Here is a 16,885-nt window from a genome sequence, read left to right as displayed (position 1 = left end):
CAAAAGACAGAATTGGAATCAGAATCTCTGAAAGGGTTTTACTAAAATATAAATGTATAATGGCTTAAAATTCACATTTACATAGTGTTACTGTTAGTCATTGTAAATCAGTAGATGCATTTTTATAGTCACTAAATCTTTAACACTCATTATCATTCCATAGTGCAAAATAAATAGTGCTTCCTGCCAGTCTCATGTAGGATTTACCACCTAGTGATTGAATTAGGGAAATAAAATTCATAGGTAAGTCCATGCACAACAATATAAATTATAGTTATTTTTATACCATTCCTACCTCAGAGGAATATATCAACTCTGTTCTGTGAATAAGATATGGACAACACATAGACTTTGGGGAAGGCCATTTGTTTACTAACTAGGCATTTATAGAGTGCCTATTATGTGTGAGATGCTATGCTAGAGAGGCAAAAGTGATTAATATGCTATACTTGTCTTCTACTAGCTTATAGTGGTATGGAAGGACTATGCAAGGACACTAGACACTATTGTGATATTCTGTAATACGTACAGTTCTCATTAATAACAGGGGTAGCTCAACAAAAGGGATAATGTGTCATGGCCTTATATTTAGAGAAGCAGTGGAAGGTGAAGTTAGAGGGGGAGGCCAGGATCATTCCCATGAGTGATCTATTATTGTAGGAGTTTAAAGTTTACCTTGGCAAAAATAGGGAGTCATTTGATGGCAATACATAGAGGAATGATATGCGAGTATGTATGTCTTTTAGTAATGTCATATTGGGTGTGGGATTCCTTAAGCACGGAGACATGTTGAAGGACACAGCAACCTCTTCTGGAAAATGATGGAAACCTATACTAAGAAAGTAACAAGTAAATACACAGGTAAAATGAATTTTTAAAATGTGATTCAACAAACATTAGAGTTTTACCAAACTTCAAGCTTGCAAGTGAAAAGTAGTGCCATTAAGATCATGAATTCAAAAAGCAAAATTGATTTGGGATGAAAAAATAAGAAAAAAATGTTTAGTGTTAGACAGTGAGGTACCTGTGGAACATCTAGGTAGAGTGAGATTAAAGCCAGCATAAGACCTCTCCAGAAAAAGTCCCACCATTGTTAATATAACAAGAAAGGTTTGTGTGACATTGACGTAGCCTGGCAGCCAAGGAGAATGGACTGGAATGCACATGCATGAACAATGATGACCTCACTGTACGAGTCAGTAGGAGCAGTAGATGCTGGTGAGTGAGCATGTGGACTGTGTGGCTGTTGCACTCAAAATGATTGAGTGAGTAGAGCAAAGAATCTGCATGAAATTTTGTGTTAAGTTTGAACATTCCCCTGTGGAAACTAATCAAATGATTCAGAAGTCCACAGCTATGTGCAACTGGTGATTGGCACCTTCTTTGCGACAATGCACCTGGTCACGCATCATGTCTCATGCAGAGTTTTTTGACAAAACACCAAATCACCCAGGTGAATGAACCCCTGTATAGCCCAGATTCGGCACCCTGCAACATCTGGCTTTTCCCAAAACTAAAATTATCTTTGAAAGGGAAGGGATTTCAGACCATCGATAAGATTCAGGAAAATACCACAGTGCAGCTGATGGTGATTGGGAGAACTGAGTGAGGTTCCCAAGGTCCTACTTTGAAGGGGACTAAGGCATAATTGCTTTCTGTACAACATTTCTTTTATCTTGTATCTTCTTCAATAAATGTTTCTATTTTTCAAATTATATGGCTGGATACCTTCTCAAGAGACCTTGTATACAAGCAAGGCTGTCCAACCTTTTGATGTCTCTGTGCCACACTGGAAAGAGATTTGTCTTGGGCCACACATTAAATACATTGTGACACATAATCACAAAAAAATTTCATAATGTTTAGGTAAATGTACAATTTTGTGTTGGACTGCACTCACAGCCAACTTGGGCTACATGCAGCCTGTGAGCCTCAGGTTGGGCACACCTTATGGGAAATCTTAGATATGGACAAAAAATGCTACAGGCTTAAATGTGGAATATTAAAAACAAGGATGATTATAGACTCTGGACAAGTTCAATTTTTATGGGGCAGGTCTGTATATGTAGCCTTCTGATCACTAAATTCAATTCAGTGGCAGTGCCCAGAAAGGCCAAAGAAATTGATGGCTAATATTAGATCATCTTGTTATAAATGGGACTTTGCTAAATGCTGAAAAAGTATTAAAAACTTTGGAATCTTAATAATACATAAAGTTGATAGTGAGATCTACAACAAATAAGTAAGAGGCAAAAGCATTCTGTTGAGTAGATTTAAAGATATTGACATGTTATCTTACGCCATGGCACTCAAGGCCACTTTTAAAGAATTGGTAGACTTTTGGGATGGGTTATAGCAAATTTTACATTAAACAGTGCAGGTAACTGTGCAGGTAATATACTATAGAAAAGGTAATTCAGCTGGACAGATTGTACTCAGTCATTCCTAACTGACACCCACAGCCATAATTTCTAGGCACAATTTTTAGAAATTGACTGGCATCCCATGCTGGATGTTGTATACAAAACAAAACCCTGATTATGTTTGGGGGAGACAGCTTGTTAGGTGAAGTTTAGCACCAGGGGTCTTTTAAGAAAAACAGATGACTACATTTTAATTTTGTATTTAGTTTATGTCAGGCCACTCTGACACTAATAAACAAATTCTTTGTGCTGTTTTGTTGTACTAGGTCTGGCCATATGAACAAAATAGTCGCAGCAGCAGTAGTAGTAATAATAATAGAGAAAACACCAGATACATGGATAAAATAGTAGCAGTAGTAACAGTACTATTAGTAGTAGTAGTAATAAACAAAATAAAACAGTAGGTATATTAATGTGACAATGTATGTGAAAGGGTTTTGTAAACTTTATCATGTTATAATAATGAGCACCAGAGGGAAACCTGTAGCAGTGTGGCTTCACTTGTTTTTGGAGCCTGTGAACATGAAAGTGATGGTAGCTAGTATTTACAAAACCATTCACTTAGTCCCTAATGTCTAATCTCAAGGATTATAATTCACTAGTAAGTTTCTCTTTAGGCACCTGTGAGTTCCCTAAGATCAAGGACTATCTCCCATATCCCTGTATTCCCAGTCATCTAGCACACCACTTGCACATTAATATATTTTTATGAACGAATGAATAGAAACCATGTGACCCATAAATTTTTGCTTTATTTCTGCTCTGTGAGTGGGGGGAAAAAACTAAGATTAAGAAGGATTCATTCAATTGTTATTGGCCATTTATTTTTTAATATTCTTAGTAAATTTCAATTAAACCAATAGTTTCAAATAACCCAAACTAAAAATTTTTAGCAAGTTTAATACATTAAAAATCATGGAGAAGGATTAGAAAATTGGCAATCAATATTTAGATGCATTTTGTTTGGCCCTGCCACTGTTAACATTTCTCAAGATTAAATAATCACTATAAATTCACCAACATTTATAATTCATTCTAATTTTCCTGATAATGTATCCCTTCTTTTCTTGAACCACCCTGACCTCCTTTCATGTTGGAACGACCATGTTCGCTCCCTCTTTTGAGTCCTTTTCTCTCTGCCTGGAATGCTCTTCTAAGTATCTTTTTAAAATTAATTAATTTATTCATTAAATTGTTGTTCGCTTAGAGTTGTCCTGATTTCCCTGCCGCTGTTCTCCTAAATTTCTTCATTGTCAACTGTCTTCAGGCCTTCGCTCAATGCCACCAAGCCTTACCCAGATCAGTGCATGCCAAATTTCACTACCACTCCCCACAACAGACCCATTTCCTGCCAAATACGCCCCCGGCCGCTCATATCCTGCCCTTTTTCTTGATTTTCATAGTAGTTTTTGTAGTTTAACACCTTATGTGACTTACTTCTTCTTAATTTTATGTCTCTCCAATATACTTTAGGCTACTTGTGGGCTCTTTGTGCTTCTGTTTCCTTGCTAGTCTTGTTTCAGGCAGTTGGTACATTGCCTGGTAAATTAGGATTATCAACACATGTTTGTTGAATGACTCATTGATAAACCCCAACATTTGGTTCCTTTTGAAAAGACATTTTGAAAATGTCTTTTAACATTGGGATTATGTCCATACTATGTTCCTTCCATTGACTGGAATTCAGTGCCAACCAGAGATGAAAGCAAGACGCAGATAGACTCCTCCGCCCCTGCAGCCCTCACGCCACGGCTGGCTGTCTTCACAGCACTGAGACTTACATGCAATGGGACTCTTCTTCATATGTCCTCTCGCATGTTTCTTACAGTAGAGTTGCGGTTAAAGTTAATTATATATTGTACTCATGTCTTTACCAAAAGAGGAAACATGGAATCAAGAAGGAGCAAAAAAGTTATATGTTTATTTAAACGAGGAGATTTCCTATGTATCTATGTATTTCTATGTATCTATGAAGCGATGAACTTATTTATATAATTAAATGTATGCAATGTATATCTTTCAATGCCATCTAATTAATTCATTTAGACTATGTTTCTGATACTTTGCTTTTTTATGTCTGACCCTGTTCTACATTGTCACAACTGTATCCTTCTTTAAAATCCATAGATAAGAAGGATCACCAAAGCATGTGTTAACAAAAAGATGATTAATATTGCAGAAGATAATATTAACAGCAAATACTTTGAATAACTCCAAGTAGAAGTTAGTTATTTTACTGTGAAACTTCATGACATCGTAAGTCACCAAGCCACAAACAGATCATCTCGATGAATATCCATAGAAAGTGAAGCTTCAGTTAGCTAAGATGTTATCACTTTAGGTACAGGCTTGCATTTGTATCTAGATATGTAAAACATGCCCATTGGTTGGAAGAGAAGTATTAGGCTTGTCCCCTTAGCCACTGATGCAAATTACTTACCTTTGCTACAGCCAAGTTTTGCCATTGAGGAATGGGCAGAGATAAAACCGGTGAGGACAGATATCAATAATTATCCATACTTTCTAGCCACAAAAATAATGAGAAAATCCTTGACATTTCCTGAGTAATGTCATAACTCAAGTTGATGAAAGTAGGAATTACTGATTTAGTAAATCCATTGAAATAGGACCACCAGTTAGAAAAGCTGCTCCATTATTGAATTTGTATAAAGCATTGTCTAGTGCTGCTTCAGCACCTGACGTTGACAGAAATGTTCTCTTGTTTCATCACTATAGTTCAATTTTCAGAATTTTCATGTGCTTTCTGCTACCTGTCTCTTTATTTCATCCAGCCTTTCTTTGAATATTTTTGACTTTGTAACACTTTTATGTGATTATAATAGTGTTAAACACAAGTTATAATTGTATAGCATTATTTTACATGTAATATATAATTAATGCTTTTTAGTTATTTGCATTATTGCATAATAAGCTTTATAAAAATGAAAAATTGGATGACTTAAGTTTTTATTAAATTATACTTATTAATTTAATAGCATTAAACCCAGGATAAACAGTTGAGCTAAGTGTTGCAATTTCAATTACAAAAATGTATGCTTATTCTTAATTTTGGAAACACACTAACTAGAGAATATTTTAGGCAGGGAGTGCAACTAGACAAGTCATCAAATTCAACAATTTCTAGCTGGTCAGATATATCTTCAGGCAAATTTAACCTTTGTAAGAATTACTCTTGGTCTCTACTACATAGAGTTCACACAATTGTCTATTTTAAGTGAAAATCATTGTGAGAGAGATATATTCCAAAAGCCATTGAAATTCCCACATCTGTCAATTTTAGTTTATATGCTATGAAGTGGGATTAATTAATACAGATTAGAAAGCATTCATTTTCAAATAAAACTGCTAGTGGAGAATTGCCTTACTTTACAAACCCAGATTGATTTTACTGGAAAATGTCCAATTCATTGACTTATGTCATAATTCAGTTAATTGTTTATATTTTTCTGTCAAATAGAATTTAAAAAGATGTTATAACCGTTTTCTTCCAGTAGTGAACTGACCTGTTTTAAAACCAGGAGGGAAATAAACAGTTGTATTTTAATAGCCATACATAAGCAATGACTAGATACTGTATGAGTGATCTGTGGCCTCCTTGAATCCTGCTTGGATTTTGATTAGCACCTGTTTAGGCTCCTGGGTACTGTGGGAGCCACCAGAGGGTGGCTTCCAGAGAAACCAAAGAATGCACAACCCAGCTGTGCTCAAAAATGTAGAAATGAATGCAAAATAAAATAAAAAGCATATAGAGTTAGTTACTGTTAATATTCTCACACTTCCTTCTAGCTGTACATTTATATATATGTAGCTATATCACACATATGTACTCTATATTGTGTATACATTTGGTCTGTATATGTTCTTTGTGAATATAATAATTATTAGCTAAATATAGTCTCAGCACCTGGATGCATGGTGTTTTAAATTCAATTAATCCTTTTTCTATTGGAATTTAGGTGTTTTAAGTACTTAAGTAATGGGGTGTGTGTGTGTGTGTGTGTGTGTGTGTGTGTATCTCCTAGTACATTGGTCTATTTTCTTAGAATACATATTCAGAAATAAATAAAAATAGAAGGTATTTAGTAATTTTTTCATGTTTGGTACATATGACCAAATTTATTTATAGAAAGTTTATATCAATTTATATTACCATTCACAGAGTATGAGAATATCTGTATCAATATCCTTCACCAATTTCCTCATTGAAAAATGTAGTTTACCAATTTTCAAATAAATAGCATGTCATTTGTTATTTTTGTATTCATTAATTATGAGTGAGATTGTATTGTTTTCCTGTTTATTGACTTCTTTATGGGTGACTTGTATATTTGTATATGCTGTACCTTTTCTTCTAAAGAGTTTTTTTATGATTTATTTAAAAATCTCTTTATGTTTAACTATATCATTATTTTAACATACCAACATTTTCCTTGCAATTTTTTATTTTATGTTTTAAAATATATAATCAAATATTGCTTTTTTCACAATGTCTTCCTTAATATGATTAGAAAGGGCTTCCATATTTCAAAGTCATATAAATATTTACTTCTATGTATTTTCTGTTTCTTTTATGATTTCCTTCTTTTAAAACATGGAACTCTAATCCATCAGGAATTAAACTGAGAGCAGAATAAGGTGCAATAGTCTACCATTTCCACCCAAATAGTTAAACCAGTTTTCGCAACTTTCATTGAATAATCCATATTGAGTCCTCTGGAGAATTCACTCATCAAAATGTAGATGCAACCCTCTAAGGAAGCGAACATCATGGGGACCTCACCGGAGACAAAGACATACATTAAAAATCTTGTAAGAGAAGTTATAAATCTATTTGTCCTTCCCTATATTTTTAAATCAAGCAAAATTTTATATCTGTTCTATTAGTTTATGGAACAAATAAGCAGGTGAGTCTAGAAATGTACTTTAAAAATATAAAGAACTAGAGGACTTTCAATTGATAGTTTCTTGAGTGTCCATTTTATTTTCTTAGTCTTTTTGCTTTAGCCTAATATGACATGGGTCAAAGAATGTCTCAATGGTAGCTTTAAAATGCATTGGATCAAAAAATTATGGTACATATACACAATGGAATACTACGTAGCAGAAAGAAAAAAAGAAGTACTAAACTTCGCAACAACATGGATGGAACTGGAGAGCATCATGCTAAGCGAAATAAGCCAGGGGGTGAAAGACAAATACCATATGATCTCACCTATAAGCGGAACCTAACCAACAATGCAAAGAAGCAAGGCAAATATGGCCAGCAACACTGAAAGGAAAAGAAATCAACAGAGACAAGAGGGAAGGGGGGGGCAGGGAAAGGGAAGGGAAGGGGAAAGTCAAGGAACATATAGCAAGGACTCATGGACAAAACCAAAGGGGAAGAGCTGAGGGAGGGAAGGTGGGAGGGGGCAAGGGAAAGGGGGGGGGGGAAGGCAGAGACAAATGTATTTAAAAAGTAAATAAATTAATAAAAAACAAAACAAAAAAAAAATGCATTGAAACTGCTTGATATACTAATATAGAATAGAAGCTTTAAAGAATAATTAGATATGTTAGGTGTATTATATCAAAATATTTTTCTCTTCACTTTTTAAAAATTTACTTTTTATTGTATTTTTTCATTAACACAAGTGAAAATAACATTTCGCAGGTATAATTCTTCTCACGGCAATCTAAGGCCACGATAATGTAAACAAATGTAAAGGTCAAGACACTGAACAAAAACTGAGTAAGGGAGACTTTCCCTGACTCACTCTCATTTTCATACTTAGACTGTAAATGTCAGCTCAATCAAGTCTTTCTGGTAATGTCAGCTGCCAGTCATTCCCAGGGAGTGACGAATGCCAGGCGTCGGCCGGCAGCAGACCACTGGAGTGAGCAATGAAGTAATGAGGGCACAGGAGCCAGAACAAAGTTTCCCTAATTCGGGTAATTTCCTCTTCACATGGGGACTTAAGACCCCTCCCGCCATATTCAAAGAGAGAAAAACCACATTAAAATTTGTTTTAATGTAGTCATTTAATTCAATGTCTATCTGAAAACATTTATCTTTTGACCTTGTATTTTTTTTAAAATAAATGGCCAATGATTGATCATCATCATTTCCCAACTGAACTTACTGGTCAATATAAGCATTATTAGCAGTATTGGCTGCTGCAAGAGATAGGCCCCCAAACCCCAAGTGCTTTTGCAGCGAAGATTCATTCTTAACTTGGTGGTGGTGTGAGTCCTCTGCATGGTTCTCTTCTGTTTATGACTCAGGGATATGGGCAGCCACTTTGTAGCTACACCGTCCAGGACATAGTTCTTTAAAAGCATAGTGCTGAAGGAAGAGAAATGGTGAACAACGCTGGAATGTTTAATGGTTAAGACTGGAGATGGCTTACGTTATTTCTACTCACATTCTGTTTTCAGAACCGAATCACTTAACTCAGTTTAACTGCAAGGAAGGCTGGGAAATGTAGAAGAGTTTTTAATAGTCTCTGTTACACATAGCAAACTTGTTTTATTCTGAATTGTTTCTTAAACCTAGGCTTTTAACCATATCATAGCTAGTTAAACCATGGTTTGAAAATACTAGCTCGATACCAATTGACAGCATTTAATATGTGCAGGACTATTTTCCTTACATATGTTACTTTACTTGAAAACAAGTAAAAATAATGCATACATATGGTAAACATTCAAACAGTAAAGGAAAGTATAATATAAAAAGCAATTAATTTTCTTTCCTTTGGTCAGGTCCTTTACTACATCCATTGGCAACCCTTGCAAAGGTTTTCTCTCTTTTTTTAAAAAATGTGCTCTAAAAGTATATACATACATATAAACATTTACATACATAGATCCTTTTCATTTAATAAAAATGGAATAATTTTGTTTATATGCTATTCTGTATATTTCTTTTTTAAAGTTAATAACATATTATAGAGATACTTCCCTGTAAGTACATATAAATTCAGAGTTATACTCAAAATATTTAACAACCATTATAGCATGAGCGCTGACCAATCAGAATGCGTGATGGGCATAATCAGCGTATATGCTGAATATAGGGTGGGAGTAAGGTCCTGGGGACCCAGATCTGCCAGGAGTTACCTTAATTACGGCACAATGGTGAATACCTCCGGGGCAGGGGTTCATACCCAAAGAAGGGGCGAGGGTTGTGTGAGTGAGAGGAGCACAGAGACTGTGCTCAAGGTATTAGCTATTTTCCAAGTAGTATGAATATCTTTTGGTATTTTAACAACCAAAAAGAGCATGCTTGTGCACTAGGGTTATATCGGCCCTGCATATACCTCATTTTATTTAATGTAGTATATAAGAATAATACTATAATTTAAAAAACCCAACATATTGATACACCATTAAATTGTTTTTAATATCTAATATTATAAAAATGCTGCAAATCGGGAAATTATCAATACTTTTGTCTACTTCATTTCAATAGTTTTATTGCTCATTCTTTAACCTTAATATCTTTTGCGTATTTCCACTGTAGCATTTATCATTGATTTTTTTTTTTAATTTAAGCTTTTTCTTTATAAGACTGCGAGTCCTTGGAGTAGAAGGAAGGTGTATTCTAATTATATTTGTGGTCTGTTGTCTGGTGCTAACATCATGACTGATATAGGATAGATATACAAGTGTTTGGTGAAGCATTTTGAACTTCATATTCTAAACTAGTCTGGGTAATTCCCATGAATGTGAGTTCACTGGAAAGCAAAGAACAAGATAGAGAAGCAGATATGAGTTGAATGGCATGGATATAGGGTATGGGAGAAACCTGGGTACCCAAGAAACTTATGGGGAAGGAGGCCAAATAGATAGTTGGCTTCTCAATTAGGATAACACAGGAGATGCCTAATTGGTGTATCACTGAAGTGGAGAGAAAGGTACCTCTCAGGTCTTTCTTTTAACATAAACAGCAAGATTATATTTAATCCCAACTGGCTAATGAAGGCAGAATCCCTTTTATTATTGATTCTGGGACAAATAGAGATAGCTATCAGTTAACTAGATTTGGGACTTCTGACAGGTGAGATCATATTTGAGTCTGCTTTAATTAATACCCCAGGAGAATATTAAGTCTGGAATTTGATTAAGATAGAATATTTTATAATAAATAAGTAAAGTATAAAGTAACTCAATGGATTTACTAATGTTGAAATTAACATGCCACACTAATTGCAGCAATAATAAAAATATCCATAGAAATACTTAACATTCATTAAGGGTTTATTAGGTGCCAAGCATGAGATGTGGGCTTTACAGGGATTATCTTACTTTATCTTCCACAGCAACCTATGAATCAGGTATGATTTTGGTTATAAGCTACAGATAGGAAAATACAGCTCAGAAAGTTTGTTAAATAGCTTGCAGGAATTTACATACTGGTGTGCAGTAGCGCTTAGTCACTAGGGAAAGCCAGGATTTTCAACCCTGACTTTTATTTCACACATGAAGCTTTAACATAAATGTCAGTGCCTCACCCCATAAATTATGACTTAATTGGTCTGGGGGTGAGTACTCAGTGATATTGGTATTTTTTAAAAACTGCCTGGTGATTTCAATGTGTAGTCAGAGTTGCAAAACAATGACCTGTCACAACATATTATTGACAGTTATCTTGTCCTCCAATTGTACATTGTCAATACAAAGAAATGGTAGCGATTATGTAGTTTGGAAGAATTGTTTAAGACTTACTTTACTCCCTCTATTCACTATGCATTTCTTTACTTATGTTCACCATATTTACCTTACTGATCCTGCCAGCCCATTTACTGGCTTTTGTCTTCTGGAATGTTTCGGTACATAGGCTGGTGATGTAAGAGGTCTTCTGTTTTCCCTCTGCCATATATTTAGATAGGGTTGCTATTAGTAGGCCTTTGCTGATCTTGTATATTATCTTTTAAATAATTGTTCAGTTATTATTGTATTTCCTATAGTCTTATCACCTACACTAAAATTGGTTGTAGTTGATTAGGCTTTATTAGACCCAGTTGATTAAATTTTATTGAATGCCTATTAATTTTATATAATGATTGGTTTAACAGTGCTTGTAGAAATTGCTGTAGGTAATAAGTTTATGGTTCTAGGTATTTTCATGTAGTCTAAAATTATATAAGACTGGGTTCTGATCCACCTTGCTGTATTTTTCAACATTATAATTTAGCCTCATTCCATTTCCAACCCAAGCTACATTGTTAAAATGAAGTATCATCACAATAGTAAAAACTGGGTAAAAGGTATACATATGCAGTTCAGAAAAATGAAGCCCAAAAAGGAAGGAGAAATACAGAAAAAGTTTAACTTAAGAAACATGAATGAATACAGTTTTATAATGAATTAGTAACCATTTTTTTCCATAGAGCTCTTACTGTATAGATATAATTTATGTGTATTAGGTTTACTGTCTATGGTGTTCTTGTACTGATATGCAAAGTCCACAAGTGAGGGAATTTTGTCTGCTTTTTTTTCAGTGATATTTTGTAAGAGCTGAAACCAGTTCCTGTCATGAAAAAGACACTCAATAATATATATTAGTCAAATAATTACTGAATGGGTTATTTTACATGAGTGTGTGCATGCATGCCATGTGCACATTTAACATAGACACGGTGAAATGCACACAGTAATAAATGACTGGCAGGATTATAAATTCATATAATATTTCTGAAGAGCACTCTGTGTTAAATATTTATTTTATTTGAATTATTTATGTATATTTCTAGAACTGCTTTAAGGTATATAATCAGTGAAATGTAGATTTAGAGAAAGAAAACTGTTCATAGCATTGATAATTATAAGGGAAACAAAAATACTGACTTAAATAAACCATGGTATTTATCATTTCTTCAGAGCAAAGTAAGTAATATGAAAATGCAGTGATACAATGCTCTCTGAAAACTAGAGGTTGGATAAAAGAGCATGATCTCAATTTTGTAAAACATGAGAAAAAGAGACAGATAAATTATTAAACCAAAGTGTTATTAATAATTACATCTGGATGGTGAGAATAAGATTGCTTTTAATTTTTTCTTTGTAATGTGATAAAAAGCGTGAAATTTATATATGAATATCTATTACTTTGTTAATTGGAAAAATAATTTATTTATACATTTTTTCAGCTCTGGGAATTTATTAAAGAATCTATTGCAATTCAGTCTCCATGAGGGCAAGACTTTTTATCTGCTTGGTTGATTGGTGAATTCCCCATGCCTAGAGTAATGTTTGGATAAAGTACCACTTATAAATCTATTTTTTATTTTTGTCCAATTATAGTTGTCCCAGTTTTCCCCCATTGCTCTACCCACTCACTCTTTTTTGAATAAATGAATGTATGCACAAATGAATGATATGCCTCACTCTCTAAAAGCAATTTTAAAGCATTAAATGTAAAAGGATTGAGTACTTCCTTTTTTGTAGAGTTGAGCAATTAAGTCATCCATCATTAAGTGTTGATTAAGTGCCTATTTATAGCATGTCATCTTTCCACTGAAGAGAAACTACTTTCTCATGGACTGAAAACGGTCTTTGATCTCTATAGATAGAGTTTGCTTGGTGGTGAGGGAGCTGGCTAACACATGGCACACATGGATTCTAATGAATGTGAAATTTAATAGGATTATGAAAGAAATCTTTTACTTTCAGTAAGTGACTTTAAGTTAGCACTGTGACCTGAGATTTAAAAGAAGAAAATCATAATTAATCAATTAGCAATTGTTATTATTTTGTTAACCAATGAAAGTGTTTTTTGTTCTCCATTTATAGAGTACAAATGCAGCATAAGAAAAATCACAGATTTTTGCTGACATTACTGTTGGTAATAGAAACTTATTGTAAAAAGACAATTGAATAATGAGACTACACCTATTGTGCGTCATTGTAATTTACTAAAGGAATGTTTTCAAATAATTTTTATCATGCAGCATTCAGTTTAGGCTTGTACAAAAAAATACGCGCCTTATTTAAAATTTTATCTTCTTTGCATATTTTCTTAAAAATAAACTAGGAAATGAAGGACTTAAGGTAAGTCCTGAAGTAATATAATAATAATGTTTATGTTGTAATTTAATATTAAATAAGATAACAGTGTATACAGTGATGTGGCTATTTTACATGAAACTCTTGATTTATTTTTTCTCTAGGATTCACAATTTCCTACAGATATGCAACCAAATCCAAATCTGTATTTACATAAAGAAGGTAATTTTCCAGCAAAACTTGACTACAGGCTGAGCACCATATTTAAACTTCATCAACTTCCAGTGAGCTGGTAGGATTTTCAATATTTTATTAATGTCTTTGAGACTTTATTATCATGTCTAAATTGTGGTTCTCCTACAGCCATTTATGGTTGAAATAGTTTGCTCTTAGCCTGTTTGCAAATTTCTTAATGTAACAGTGAAAGAATCTGCTTGTAGCTTTTGCAAAAATCTTCAGACTAATTGGTTTAGGCACTTGGTGGCAGTAAACACTTAAATGCACTATTGTGCCTATTTATTGTAGAGGTTGCAGCTCTGCCTTAAGACACAAATCATTTTTTGAGAGGTTTGTAGGATTTATTTTAAAGATAATACCTCAGCAACTATGCAAGTCATTTGTTTATTTTACTTACATTTTAGCAATATATGAATTTTTTATCATTAACAAATCATTAGTTTTATTTGTTTTGAGGACCATAGTTTTGTGACCCATTGGTTTAAAGACAAAATTTATTACTTGGTATTTATTAAAAAGCATTATTTAATGAATCTGTATATTTATATTCATAGAAAACATTTTTAATTTTATAATATTCTTATTATTCAGAGTTTTTGAGAAAGTGTTTCTTTGTAGAGAATCTATAAATACACATCTATCATGCCTAGAGTAATGTTTGGATAAAGTACCAAACATTAGTAGTTCTGTGGTACATTAAAATATTTGTTAAGTGGTCAGTTTTCTTAGATTATGAAGGATATATAATTTTGATTATGGTTTAGGTAAGTAATATTATTTTCTTACACATGTTCATATAATCCCAAGTTTATATCATCAATTTTCATTAATATAAAATTTGTACAAAAATGTATGGCAAACATTATGTAATTGCTTATGTTATGCTTAATGAGGACAAATGTCTCAGAATAGAATGCTAACCAACTGTAATACCTTACATATATTGATTTACCTGTGATAGTTATTTTCATTTGCAAAGATTCCCCTGTTCTTGATGACTATATGTAATCTAGTTTCTAAACCCTATTTGATAATTTTCATGTAGCAAGAATATTGTCTATGATAACTTACTTCAGAGCATGGCAGATATGTCCTTACCTGCCATGATCAAAATTGGTAGGTTGATGAATTGAAAATTCAGTTAGTAAAGGGAACCATAAAAATGGTTACATTCACACTTTCAGTATTTTATTGTGACTTAGTGCATTAACATTCACATGCAAATGTTTTGATATAAGGCCATGGCACTTTTTTTGCTTAAGTAAGTGTTGATTGGAATTTTACACCATATTACTTGCATAAACTATACAAGTAATCCTCTACAATTTCAATTTTGTGGATTTTTTAAGGATTTTATTTATTTATTTTTAGAGAGAGTGGAAGGGAAGGAGAGAGAGAGAAACATCAGTGTGTAGTTGCCTCTTGCATGCCCCCTACTGGAGACCTGCCCCCCAACCCAGGCATGTGCCCCGACTGGGAATTGAACCAGTGACCCTTTGGTTCACAGGCTGGCACTGAGCTCACTGACCCACACCAGCCAGGGCCTCAATTTTGTATATTTTTTAATCTGAGACAAGAACTTCAAGTCACTTGGCAGATCCCTCTACCTTTCCATAGTGTTAATTTTTGTCGATAGCCATTTTCCTGTCACACTAACATTACATCACCTTGATCAATCTTTGATTACATTACAATAGCAAACATATCTGGCTTACAAGGAGATTTAGGAACAAACTCCTTTGACTCTTTGTGAACATGGACTTTGGCTGGATGGACGGAGTAGCCTGTGCTGGTCTGCTTGGTGTCCTCTGAGAGCCCTGAGCAGTGAGCTCAGCTAGCGTGTCTTACAGATGGATTGAGAAAGGTTGGTCAACCCAACAATTAGGTTAAGGGAAAAGCTCATATTAAATGAAAATGTGGAGAAGGGCAAGAAGGAAACATGTAACTCTTAGGCAAAGACAAAATCTGGATTTTAGATTAACTTATTTACAGCCTTTGGAAAGATAGCCACCCTGGTAACTACTACTGCAATCCAGGGAGCCATTTCTCTGCCACACTCTTTGTTAGTAAGGTCATTAGGAGAGAAGACTCTATTATTATAAGTTAGGCAGGAAAAAAAAATCACTACTAGAAAGAATAAACTCTGATCTTCTAGAGTAATATATTTTAGAGGAAGATTAAGCTGTGACTTTGGGATAACTCATTTACGTGGGCCTTTTTTTTTTTAACCTGTCTTTATTTCCAATTGTTCTATGTTTCTCCTTTCTTATACTGCTATTTTTTTTGGGGGGGGGCATGTTTTTGTTTTTCTCCAACCTATTTTATCCTATTTCTTTCTCTTATTTCCTGTTGTATAGTACCAACCATTAAGTAGTCATTATATAAAATTTAATTTGTAAATGTTTAGTGTGTTTCAAATAATTTCTTCTTTTTTAAAAAATCTATTGTTCAGTTACAGCTGTCCCACCTTTTTCCCCATTGCTTACCCATATCCCCTCCCCAACTTCCATAGTCAATCCCCCGCCGATTGTCTGTGGCCATGAGTTCTCTATTTGTGTTCCTTTGCTGCCCCTTCCCAGTCTTTACCCTGTTATCTCTCTCTTTCCTCCCCTCTGGTCACTGCCAAGTTTGTTCTTTATTTCCAAGTCTCTGATTCTATTTTGCTCACTTGTTTGTTTTGTTGATTAGGTTCCACTTACAGGTGAGATTATATGGTATTTGTCTTTAACCCCCTGGATTATTTCACTTAGCATAATGCTCTCCAGTTCCATCCATGCTCTCGCAAAAGGGTAGTAGCTCTTTCTTTCTCCTATGTAGTATTCCAATGTGTAAATGTACCATAGTTTCTTGATCCACTCATTTACTGTGGACTCTTAGGCTGTTTGCAGTACTTGGCTATTGCAGTAAATAATGCTGCTATGAACATTGGGGTACATAGGTTCTTTTGTATTGGTGTTTTGGGATTCTTAGGGTATAATCCCTGGAGTGGGATTACTGGATTGAAAGGCAGTTCCATTTTCAGCTTTTTGAGGAAATTCCATACTATTTTCCACCATGGCTGCCCTAGTCTGCATTCCCACCAACAGTGTACTAGGGTTCCCTTTTCCCCACAATCTCACCAACACTTGTTTGTTGATTTGTTTATGATGGCTATTCTGACTGGTGTGAAGTGCTAACTCATTGTGATTTTAATTTGCATCTCTCTGATGGTTAGT

General features: G+C 34.2%; 1 protein-coding gene across 1 annotated transcript in view; it reads left to right on the top strand.

Annotated features, from left to right (window-relative positions):
* Window positions 1–16,885, top strand: part of SPAG16 (sperm associated antigen 16) — a 758,894-nt gene that overhangs the window by 96,297 nt on the left and 645,712 nt on the right. Inside the window, exon 10 of the mRNA XM_054585688.1 lies at window positions 13,598–13,725. Within this exon, the coding sequence (XP_054441663.1) occupies window positions 13,598–13,725 (128 nt within the window). The remainder of the gene's footprint in view (window positions 1–13,597; window positions 13,726–16,885) is intronic.

Source organism: Pteronotus mesoamericanus, unplaced genomic scaffold (genome assembly GCF_021234165.1).
Source record: "Pteronotus mesoamericanus isolate MK-2021 breed Mesoamerican mustached bat unplaced genomic scaffold, CSHL_Meso_final contig_90, whole genome shotgun sequence".
Taxonomy (NCBI): Eukaryota; Metazoa; Chordata; class Mammalia; order Chiroptera; family Mormoopidae; genus Pteronotus; species Pteronotus mesoamericanus.
The sequence above is the reverse complement of the archived record's forward strand: the minus strand, read 5'-3'. Positions and strand labels throughout refer to the sequence as shown.